This window comes from Cetorhinus maximus, chromosome 12 (genome assembly GCF_964194155.1).
Source record: "Cetorhinus maximus chromosome 12, sCetMax3.hap1.1, whole genome shotgun sequence".
NCBI lineage: Eukaryota > Metazoa > Chordata > Chondrichthyes > Lamniformes > Cetorhinidae > Cetorhinus > Cetorhinus maximus.
The window spans coordinates 60368702-60381309 of record NC_135890.1 but is presented as its reverse complement, the minus strand read 5'-3'; the positions used below and the strand labels follow the sequence as shown (position 1 = coordinate 60381309).

The window sequence follows — 12608 nt, the reverse complement described above, 5'->3', positions numbered from 1 at the left end:
CAGATTATGACAATGTGCCTGCTCTAGATCTAGGCCCCATGGTGGTGTGTGTCTCTACGCTGTTGGAGGGTGTGAGTGAGCACTGTGACGGGTCTTCCACAAGTGGGTCCTCAAAATCCTCATCTTCGGGGCTCAAGATGAGGGGCCGGCTCCCCGTATCCCTAAGGCACTTGGCTGTGATGCTTATGAAAGAGTAGAGATAATTAGTGCATGTCAGCAGACTCCAAGACATAACATTGCACTCACAGTCTCACTGTCTGAAGGGTCAGCTGGTGCAAGATCCTCACTTGGGTGTGCGCCACTGACTTCACCGTTACTACAGGCACGCTCCCGATCCTCTCCAACTAGGTGTATTGCACGCTTCTCATACTGGGTGAGGGCACTGATCTCTGGCACCCTGCAACCAGTCTGGGACCTCTCGCTTTTATTATGAGCGAGCTTGGCCTGTATGAAGACAGATGGAGAGAGTTTGAACAAGAAGTATGCCACAGCAGATAATAAGGATGCCTGCCTTCTGTGGGGGCTGAATGGAGTCATGTACGGGATTAGGACCTGAACAGCACAGGATGTGAGCCCAGATGAGATGTCAGGGTGTGTGGGGGAGATTGTGTGGTGATGTCCCTTGTGCTGGTAGTGTATGAGATCCTTATGGACTATCATCCTGCAAACATGTGAGGGGCTTGTGAAAGAGTGAGCTTAGAAGGATAAGTTTGACTTACCCTGGCTGAGCGGATGAGATCATTCATCCATTTGCAGCACTGTATCACTGTTTTCCTGTGGGCTGGGTTGGCACTCACCACTGCAGACATCTCCTCCCAAGCCAGGATGGTGACCCTGCTGGAGCTCCACCGACCATCCCCAGGGTAGAAAAGTTCACGACAGGCCTCTACAGCATCCAGGTGATCCAGCAAGGTATCACTAAACTTGGGGGCTGCACTCTTCTTGGGGGCCATCTCTCGCCTGGAGCAGTCTTGGGCTGCAGACATTGAAAGGTCTGTGTGCAGGTGCTGTTTAAATATGGTGCCCGGATCGAGGATCCACTGAGGTCACGGCGGGGCAGGTGAATCACAGGCCGCCTGCCGGCGAAATGGTGTGATTCTAGCTTATGCATACTTAATGAGGCAAGAGACAGAAAATCGGGCGCGAAAACATGCCATTGCGGTTGGCGGGGAAAAAGCTGCTTTTCCCGACCACCACTGCACTTAGCCCGCGGAGCGAAAAATCCCACCTTATGGTTCAGATTTTGTGGTCAGCAGCAAAGGAACAGCATTCGCCATTCACTATGCTGACAGCTGGCCACTGGATTTTTGAGCGGACACTTGCTGTCATCAGGCATCTGATCCAGCACAGAGTCTTCTTCAGGGGGTCTGGGACATCTGTGAACAGTACAAGAAATAGCATAGCTCTTCAACCAATCAAATGGACTAGGATTGATCTCCTGGCTTGATGTTAATGATAGAATGAGGGGTATGCCTGGCCATGAGGTCACAGATTGTGATTGAATACAATTCAGCTGCTGCGATCCTACAGCACCTCAAGAATGCCCAGTTTTGAGCTGCTAGGTCTGATCCGAATCTATCCCATTTATCCGTTGATAGTGCCACATAACAATGAAGGGTATCCTCAATGTGAAGACTGGACTTCATTTCCACAAGGACTGTGACTTCTATCAATATTGTCATGGACAGATGTATCTGTAACAGGTAGATTGTTGAGGATAAGGTCAAGTCAGTTTTTCCTTTGTGTTGGTTTCCTTACCACCTGCCACAGGCTCAGTTTGGCATATATAAGGATCAGCCAGCTCAGTCAGTAGTGGTGCTACCAAGTCACTCTTGGTGACGGACGTTGAAGTCCCCAACCCAAAGTACATTCTGCACTATTGCTACCCTCATTGCTTCTTTTAACAAACACTAAAAAAAAGAGAAAGACCTTGCATTTATATAGCACATTTCACAATCACCATACATCTCAAATCGCTTTACGACTAATGAAGTACTTTTTGAAATGTAGTCACTGTTGTACTGTAGGAAACACAGCAGCTAATATGCACTTAGCAAATTTCCACAAACATTAATGTGATAATGACCAGATAATCTGTATTTTGTGATGTCAGTTGAGGGATGAATATTGGCCAGGACACCAGGGAGAACTCCTTTGCTCTTCTTCAAAATAGTGCCATGGGACTTTTAACATCCACCTAGCGGGCAGATGGGGCCTCAGTTTAATGATTCATTCAAAAGACGGCACCTCCAACAGTGCAGCGCTCCCCAATACTGCATAGGAATGTCAGCCTTGATTTTTGCACTCAAGCCCTGAAGTGGGACTTTGACCCGGAACCTTGTGACTCAGAGGCAAGTGTACTCCAAATGAGCTAGTATTATTCTTTTTTGACTTTTCTGCAATGGTTTGATACAACTGAATGACTTGCTAGGCCATTTGAGAGAACAGTTAAGAGTCAGCCACATTGCTGTGCATCTGGAGTCACATGTAGGCCAGACCAGGTTAGAATAGCAGATTTCCTTCCCAAAAGGACATTGTGAACTAGGTGGGTTTTTACAACAGCTCATGATCACCATTACAGAGACCAGCTTTCTATTCCGGATTTATTAATTAATTGAATTTAAATTCCACCAGCTATTGTGCTCAGGGTCATTAGTCCAGACCTTTGGATTATTAGTCAAGTGACATTACCACTATTTTACCATTTCCCACAATCATTGAACCAACTATTACTAGTCCTACAATAAAAATGTTAAAATGTTATGCATTATAACCACTATGAACATGGTGATGTCCATTTTTGCAACAGCAAAAATATAAATTAACACAACGTTGTCAAAAAGAATACTTTAAAAGTTTATCAACCTTTTTGGATGGAGTAAAAGGAGCTGGTTTGAATATCATAGAATTGTGTGTTCTGGACATCAGGATGGGGGCTGGTACAACATCAAGCTCCTCGTTTTCTGCTGTTGGCTGTGGTGTGCTTAATGAATATAGCATCTTCTCCTCATCTTCAGCCTTCTGCAGCAGAGTCACAGCTTTCTACAAAATAATATATTTTCTTTAGTAGGAACTCTCATCATCAAGAACAATTTTAAAATTTAACTAATTACGCACAATTATGATTACATTATCATTTTTGTCATGTCCATTTGTTATTTTGAAGACATTTATGTTTAAATTATGGTCTTAAAATAACCTATACTATTGACACTGAAGTAACAGTATATTAATGACTGTTGGTGGGAATTCCTTCATGATTTCTCCTGCTCTACCAATATAACTTCAGCAGATGTTTATCAGAAACCCTGTTTACACACATTATCGGGCTTTTCACCAAGTTTCCGATAAAGTTACGGTGAAGTGGGAGGCATCATGAGGAAATGCTCAACATAATTTTACTCATGCTATTCAACCTCTCATACTTTATTAAATTATTCAGGCTTGATGGCATCATCTGCACTTGTTTTACAAAAACTAAAAATCTAAGAAAACAGCAAACTATGCATTTCCAATCCACCACAAATCCTGGGTTATAATTCATTAGCACATTTTCTTTTATGGAAATTTCTTGAAGCTGATTACTATAAATGCAATATTTATAGAATAGTAATAAATCAGAAATCTAACCATTAACAGTGAGCAAAATCTACCAATATGTAAACAGAAACTTAATCAATGAAGTCGCTCATAATACATTTTAAAATGCTTTCATTCACCAATTCTCTTCTTCCAAACTTTTAATAATCAAAGCTCAAAATAAGGTATCTGGCATAAAAAAGGCATAATTAATTACACATTTTAAACACCAATCCATTTCCCCTTTGTATTTTGGAGTACTGTCATTGAACAAATACTTCTGCTTGGAAGACACAACCTCTTTCAAAAGGTCTTCGGAATGTAAAAATTTACAGGGCCAGAAAAACAAACATTTCAGTTTATCTGGTCAGACATTAACTGTTTCTCTTAATTGATTTTCTCACCAAAAATGCCTCTCCAAATCTTATATCTTCTGATGTTGGGCAGGCCATTCTAAATAAGAAGCAGATATTCTTTTCTGAGATATCACTCTGCTTGCTGAACAGTATCACTGGCAATACCTGTGGCTGCAATTACCTTGATCTCATAGTCTTAGCCTGTTCAATTTGGGACATAGTATCCAACTAATGGTCCTTGGCCAATCAGTGCAAGCAGATTGGAATGATACGAGCAAATGTACTCCATTTTTTCAAAAATCATTGTAGGAACAATCTACTATCACCGCATTTCCCTTCCGTCACCACATGTCATTTTATAATCTTTCTTTTTAAAAACATGTCCAATTCCTTTTTAAATTAGGTTATGGTCTCTGTCTCACTTGTGGTAAAGCATACCATACTATGATAACCATTGTAAGAAAATTTTCTCCCAGCTTTCCCCTTTATTCACCTGATGTCCTGTGTCTGGATCCCTTTGTTACCAAATCACTAAAAAGCTGAAAACATTAAATTATTCCTCACTCTTTCAAAACCTTTGAAAAGTTATAACCATCTCAGTCCAAATTTTTCTGGCCTTTCTTCATAATAACTTTTCAATATTTATATCAGTTGTTTCCTTTTCAGGACTCTAATAACCTTCCTGTGATAAGGTGACCAGAACTGCATGTAATACTCCGACTATTAAGGTTAGATTGAGGATGTGGAAGTTAAAGGATTTGGAATTATCAATATGGAAATTGCAATAAGTCCCATTTTCTGGCACCGGGATCGAAATGGGAGATTACCACAGGCTCGGCTCCATTGAGGCAGACAGCACTTTCAAACTTTCACAAACTTTTCAGCTGCTCTCTCACCAACATGATCGTAGCATACATCTTAGTGCAAGTATACTGCTGACTGATTGCATGCTCAACAGGGAGCACAAGAAGCATACATGGTAAGTATGACCGCTTAAAGGCAGTCTGCGCATCTTAGAGGTGCACCCAGGCTACAACAGCTGCTCGAACAGCCTCAGGAAAGCTTGAACAGAAGAAAGAAGACCGATAATGAAGCGCCAGGCTAGAGACAGAGCTTCCAACTTCTCGGATGTGATGCTGGTGTCCTTATAGTGATGGAGGGAGAAAGGAGGAGAAAGGTGATGTTGCCACAAGGGCCCAAGAGGCCCACAAGAAGTAACTTCCAAAGAGAACAGGAGCAGATGACCATGGAGGTCAATTCCCAGAGTCTAGCCCCAAGGACCTGGCTGCAATGCTGCAAAAAATCTATGATCTCACACAAGTGGTGAAAGCCAGTGAATGCATCTTCAAATGCCATCTTCTGCTCATCACAACATCAATCTCTCACACTACTTAATCCATCACAACAATATCACTCTTCCATTGGCAACCAGGACTCATGCCAGCATCAAATGCACCTCTTGCAGCTTTTACAAACTTCCAGCAACTCGGCTATAGCAGGCACATCACCCACACATATTCACTAATATTCTCCTCTCCCTCCTGCAGAACATGATTGCATGTAACTGCATGGAGCAGCATAGGACAGGCACAACAGCATCTCCTCAGCTGTTTGGAGGAGATGGTGTTCCACATTATAGGACTGGCAGTCATTGACGCTGCTGCATCTGGTGCTGCTGAGAACATTCAGGATGTTCTTATGTTCCTGCCTTATATATCTTCTCAAATCCCACTTCACCATCATCCTGCTACCTGGCTTGAACTGCAAGCTGCAGATGATGCAACAACAGGCCTATTGCCTTCCATCCCCCCCTGTTTCCATCACCCCAACCTTTCCCTTCTGCATTTTTGTTTTCAGATACCCCAAGTTTTGCTGCCCAGTCAACTAGTGCAAACTCACCCTGAAGGGCATGAACAAGTGTAGGCTGCTGATGACCGCTGATAAAGAAGGACTGTCACTTGATTTGACACTCAGACCCACCAGCTCAGATACATTATAGAGGCTAGTGAAAGTGCAGGATCAGCATGTGCTGAGTTACTACGCATGAGTGGGCTGCAGCAAGGGCATGGGAAAAGTATAGTCTGTGTAGGAGTATTACAGGTAAAATGGATGAGTTAAGTTAAGTAAGGATTGACACGTGGAATTGTGATACAGTAGCCATCACAGAGACGTGGTTGAGGGAGGGGCAGGATTGGCAGCTCAACATTCCGGGATATAGAATCTTCAGGCAAGACGGGGGTGGGGGGGGTAGGGAGAGAGAGAGAGAGAGAGAGAGAGAGAGAGAGAGAGAGAGAGAGAGAGAGAGAGGAGGAGGCAGGGCATTGCATTTATAGTTAAGGGGTCAGTTACTGCAGTAAGGAGAGATGATATCTTAGAGGGGGCATCGAAGGAAGCTTTGTGGGTAGAGCTTATGAATAAAAATGGGGCCGCCAAACTGTTAGGCGTTTATTATAGGCCCCCAGATAGTCAGTGGGAAATTGAGGAGCAAATATGTGCACTATTTGCGGAGATTTGTAAAAACAATAATGATAGGGTAATTAAATTGGGTGATTTCAACTATCCCAACATTAATTGGGATAGACAGTGTTAAGGGCTTGGATGGAGCTGATTTCTTGAAATATGTACAGGAGAACTTTTTAGGTCAATATGTAGAGGGTCCAACAAGGGACGGCTAAGGTAGTGATGGGGGAGCTTTTTAGTGATAGCGACCACAACATGGTATAATTTAAGCTTGTTATGGACAAAGAAATAGACAAGTTACAAAAAAATGTTTTGGATTGGGGGAGGGCGGATAATAGTAAAATAAGGCAGGATCTGACCAAGGTAGACTGGGAACAGCGATTTGTGGGGAAATCTACAGAAGAGTAGTGGGGGGGGGGTTCAAAAAGGAAATAGGGAGGGTACAGGCTCAACATGTTCCCTCTAGGGTGATAGGAAGGAGTAACAAGCCCAGAGAACCATGGATGACCAGAGATATTCAGGATAGGATGAGAAGGAAAAGAGAGGCTTTTAGCATGTACAAGGGAAGCAAATCAGCGGAGGCATTAGTGAAGCACAAAAAGTGCAGGGTGGAGTTTAAGAAAGCAATTAGGAGAGCAAAGAGGGAATATGAGAAAGCTCTGGCTGGTAAAAGCAGGGAAAATCCCAAGATATTCTACAAGTATATCAATGGGAAGAGCGTAACCAGGGAAAGATCAGGGCCCATTAGGGACCAAGGCGGCAATCTATGGGTGGAGCCAGGGGACATCGGTAGAGTGTTGAACGAATACTTCACATCTGTCTTCACCCAAGAGAATGAGGATGAAGGTATGGAACTCAGGGAGAGAGGCTGCGAGGATCTTGAGCAAATTGATATAGGGAGTGACAAGTTATTGGAGGTGTTGGCAGGCTTAAAAGTGGACAAACCTCCAGTTCTGGATGATTTGTGTCCCAGACTGCTGAGGCAGGCAAGGGAGGAGATCGCAGGGGCTCTGACACAAACTTTTAATTCCTCTCTAGCCACATGGGAGGTGCCAGAGCACTGGAGAACAGTTAATTTGGTTCCGCTTTTTAAGAAGGGTTATAGAGATAAGCCAGGGAACTACAGACCAGTGAGTCTCACGTCAGTGGTAGGGAAACTACTGGGGAAAATTCTGAAGGAGAGAATCTATCTCCACTTGGAGAGGCAGGGTTTGATCAGGGATAGTCAGTATAGCTTTGTCAGAGGGAAGTCATCCCTAACAAATTTGATTGAATTTGTGGAGGTGGTGGCCAGATGTATAGATGAGGATAGTGCAGTTGATGTAGTTTATATGGATTTCAGCAAAGCCTTTGACAAGGTCCCACATGGGAGACTTATAAAGAAGGCAAATGCTCATGGGATACAGGGTAATTTGATAAGGTGTATTCTAAATTGGCTTTGTCGTAGGAGACAGAGGGTGATGGCAGAAGGATGCTTTAGTGACTGGAAGCCCTTATCCAGTGGCGTACCACAGGGATCTGTGCTGGATGCCCTATTATTCGTCATTGGTAGTTAACAGTGAGGTTGAGTGTTTTGGGCTACAGGAAGATATAGACGGGATGGTCAAATGGGCAGATAAGTGACAGATGGAATTTAACCCTGAAAAGAGTGAGGTGATACACTTTGGAAGAAGTAATTTGACAAGGAGGTATTCAATGAACGGCATGACACTAGGAATTTCTGAGGAACAAAGTGACCTTGGTGTGTGTGTCCATAGATCTCTGAAGACGGAGGGGGAATGTTAGTGGGGTGGTGAAAAAGGCATATGGGACACTTACCTTTATCAATCGAGGCATAGATTACAAAAGTAGGGAGATTATGTTGGAGTTGTATAGAACTTTGGTGAGGCCACAGCTGGAGTACTGTGTACAGTTCTGGTCGCCACATTATAGGAAGGATCTGATTGCATTGGAGGGGGTGCAGAGGAGATTCACTAGGATGTTGCCTGGGATGAAACATTTAAGTTATGAAGAGAGGTTGGATAGACTTGGGTTGTTTTCGTTGGAGCAGAGAAGACTGAGGGGCGACCTGATCGAGGTGTACAAGATTATGAGGTGCACAGACAGGGTGGATACGGAGCAGCTGTTCCCCTTAGTTGAAGGGTCAGACACGAGGGGACACAAGTTCAAGGTGAGGGGCAGGAGGTTTGGGGGGATGTGAGGAAAAACGTTTTTACCCAGAGGGTGGTGATGGTCTGGAATGCGCTGCCTGGGCGGGTGGTGGAGGTGGGTTGCCTCACATCCTTTAAAAAGTACCTGGATGAGCACTTGGCATGTCATACCATACAAGGCTATGCGCCAAGTGCTGGTAAATGGGATTAGGTAGGTAGGTCAGGTGTTTCTCACGTGTCGGTACAGATTCAGTGGGCTGAAGGGCCTCTTCTACACTGGGTGATTCTGTGATTCCGTGTCCCAGCTCACCGGAGGGTGAGTTATGCTACTGAGGGCTCCACATGGGCGGTGCACAGGACAAGGTTAATGGGCATGCACTCAGAGATGCTCGATGCAAGCACATCTGTCACAAAGCCTGCAGTCATGTTAATTCTTGCTTCAAATTAGCACAAGGCTTTGTGCAGAGGTCAGGGCCCATTCGTTCCAGTGTGCAAGTGGTGCCAACAACATGACAGTATTTGCAAACAGTGATATTGGCTGAGTCTCAGCTTCCATAGCAGCTCAAACAGAAGTCACCATGGCTGAGAAGACTATTACTCAGAGGAGCATGCAGGCTCTCACAGCAGTCCAGCAATCTGTGCTCCTGCACATTACTAGGGTTGCTAAGGTATTGCGAAGGATGGGGATCGCTTCTCGGCCTTTTGGCTAAGATCAAGTGTTGCAGGGGCGACACCATGGTCCTGCCAAGGCAAGGTCGGGATGGAAGGGCGATAACCAATCGCAACCCAAATCCATACCGTGGATTACCTATCACCGTCCGAGTCACGGTGAACCACAGCGAAGGAGGATCACCTATGGATCGGGGCTTCTTCACCAGGAGGATCCTGTTGAAGGCGTGCGGCTTCCAAGCTACGGAGATCTTCACCCTGCACGACTCCCGCAAAGGCGGTTATTTTGACGTGACGTTCAAGCGGGTGGCAGACTGCGTCCGGCTCCTGAGGGTGTTCGAGGAGAAGAGAGACCTGCCGGAGATGAAGATCCTGACGGCGGAGCCGCACTTTTCTCTGCCGTTGCAACGGGAACGTGAGGTGATGGTGCATGTGTACAACCCCTTCGTCCCTGTCGCCGACGTGGTCACCTTCCTCACCAGGTACTTCGATAAGGTGGGGAGCGGCACCGAGATTCGAGACGACTTGGGGATCTGGACAGGCAAACGCCTGTTTAAGGTCACGCTAAAGACCGATGGTAAGGGAGCCATTTTCCACCCTCCCTCCAGTTTCGCTATCGGGGGAAACCGGGACTACCTGGTCTACGCTGGGCAACCCAAGCATTGTCGCTCATGCGGCAAGGCTGGTCATGTGGCGGCCAACTGCAGCGCCTCCCTCTGCAAGATCTGCAAACAGGAAGGGCACCAGACAAAAGACTGCAAACAGGCCAAGTGCTGCAACCTGTGTGGCGAGGCAAGTCACCTCTACAGGACCTGCCCCAAACGCTGCCGTACTTACGCACAGGCAGCCAAAGCCGACCAGGGGGAAGCAGAAGAAATGTTTCGTGTCACTCCAACCACCAAGGCCCCCAGGGAGCTCAACGGGACAAAGGAGGACACAGAGAGAGACAAGGTGGAGAAAGAGATCGAGGCAACAGAGAGCCAATCAACAGCACTACCCCCTGTACCTCCCAGTCCTCAGGACAGCGAATCAATGGAGGAGGAGGCAGCAGTGGAAAAGCAGCAGGGGGAGTGGCGGACGGTGAAGAACAAGAAAAGTAAGAGGGAGCGAAGAAGAAGCAAAGGCGTTTCCCAGAGAAGCGGCAAGAGGCATCTCCCATCCGACACGGATGACAAGGGCAGCAGCTCTTCGGATGATGAAGTGCCAGAGCGGCACCGACAGAAGAGGCGGCAAAGCTCCAGGGCGTTGGAGGACGAGACACCCGAGCTCCAGAAAATTGGAGACAACAAGGAGACCAGCGCACCCCAACTTTGCCTGCAACCTGAGGAGGCCAGTGCACCACAGCCCCTGGAATCTGGGAGCAGTGAGGCAATCATCGCACCCCAGCTCCAGGAAGCCGGGAACAGCAACACCCCAGAGGGGGTGAGTTTTGGAGAAGCTTCTCCAGCAAAGGTCATCTCAAAACCCGCTCTCTACGTGAACCTCCAGATGCCACTGGAGCAGAACACGGCCAAGGAGATCTACCTCAGCCCATCCAAAGTGAAGGAATTTGAGCTCACTACGGGTATGAAGGAGCAGACTAAAGGTCTGGGACTCTCAGAGACAGTGGGTTTGGTAGGAGAATAAATGCTTTAAAATGGGTTTAAAGATTGCATCCATAAATGTGCGTAGCATTAAATCTACTACGCGATGTGTTGCGACCTTGGACTACCTAGCCAAGGTCAAAGCTGACCTGTTGTTTCTGCAGGAGTGTGCGATACCGCACCTCAGCTCCTACAGGCAATGGTCACGATGGTGGTCCCACGGGCCATCGATCTGGTCGGGCGGAAATGACTCTCGTTCCTCCGGCCTGGGTATTCTGCTGCGGGGAGACAACTTCACCGTCTCCGAGGTCAAGGAGGTGGTGGGCGGGCGACTCCTCGTAGCAGACGTAATGTACAAGAACGCTCCACTCCGGTTAATTAACGTGTATGGCCCGGCACAAGGGGCTGAGCGGCTGGAGGTTTTTCAGCAGCTCCCACTGCTGCTGGCGACCTCCAGGCCGGTCATTCTGGGCGGGGACTTCAACTGCATCATCGATGCGGCTGGACGATCCGGCAGGGCCAACAGCAGATTGGACGCTACGTCCAGATCCCTGATGGAAACAGTTAAGGATGCCAAGCTGCACGACGTCTTCAGCAACCCTGCAGACGGAGCGCAGCGTAGATACACCTGGTCGCGGCCAGACGGGTCCATTCGTTCCAGGATAGACTTCCTGTTTGTGTCCCGTGCATTCACAGTCAGATCCACCGAGGTCAAGCCGGTGTTCTTCTCTGGCCACTGCCTCCTACTGGCGGACTGCCACTTGGAGACGGACCTGAGGGTGGGCAGGGGGGCATGGAAGCTAAATGTGCAACTGCTGACCCCAGAGAACATTGAGGAGCTCAAGAGGGATTACAAAGGTTGGAGAACCGTGAAACCCCTCCTTGAGTCCCTGACACACTGGTGGGAAGTGATCAAGGGAAGCATCAAGAGGTTTTTCATCCTCAAAGGCACCCAGAAAGCTAGAAAGGAACAGAGGGAAATGTCCCGACTCCAGAAAAACATGCAGAATCTGCTCCGGCTGCAGTCGATGGGGGTCGATGTCAAGGAGGAGCTCCAAGAGGTGAAGGGCCAGCAAGCCTCGCACTTTGCCTCGGAGGCCTCCAAGATCATCTTCCGTTCCAGGGTCCGCTCCGTGGAGCAGGATGAGACGTGCTCACGTTTCTTCTTCCAAAAGGTACACAGAGAGCGCTCTGTGATCAGCAGCCTGAAGGAAGAAGACGGCTCAGTAAAGTCATCACGGTCCGACATTCTGAGGATCAGCAAATCCTTTTATGCCGGACTGTATGACGTGAAGCCCACGGACAGCACGGCCTCCCAGTCCTTCCTGTCCTCTATCACGGAGGTCTTAGACCACAGTACGCGGGAGAGCCTAGACAAACCGCTAACTCCTGATGAACTGACTAAGGCCCTTGAGTCCTTCGAGAAGAGTAAAACTCCCGGTAGCGACGGCTTGCCGGCGGAGTTGTATTCGGCTCTGTGGGACTTGATCGGCCCAGACGTGCTAGGAGTGTACGAGAGTATGCTCCTGGTCGGTAGTATGTCAGAATCCATGAGGAAAGGCATCATCACCCTCATCTACAAGCACAAGGGGGAAAGGGAGGAAATTAGAAATTGGCGACCCATTTCACTGTTGAATATGGACTATAAGATTCTGTCCAAGGTCATCGCCAATCGGGTCAAATCCGCTCTGGAATTGGTGATTCACCCTGACCAGACCTGCTCTGTGCCAGGCAGGAAGATCTCTGACAGCCTGGCGCTGCTCAGGGATACGATTGCCTATGTACAGGACAGGGGTGTGGATACCTGCCTC

The 12608-nt window shown here is 47.2% G+C and overlaps 1 protein-coding gene across 1 annotated transcript in view; it reads right to left on the bottom strand.

Annotated features, from left to right (window-relative positions):
- Positions 1-12608, bottom strand: part of cfap54 (cilia and flagella associated 54) — a 264156-nt gene that overhangs the window by 97111 nt on the left and 154437 nt on the right. Inside the window, exon 22 of the mRNA XM_078554638.1 lies at positions 2866-3042. Coding sequence (XP_078410764.1) covers positions 2866-3042 — 177 coding nt within the window. The remainder of the gene's footprint in view (positions 1-2865; positions 3043-12608) is intronic.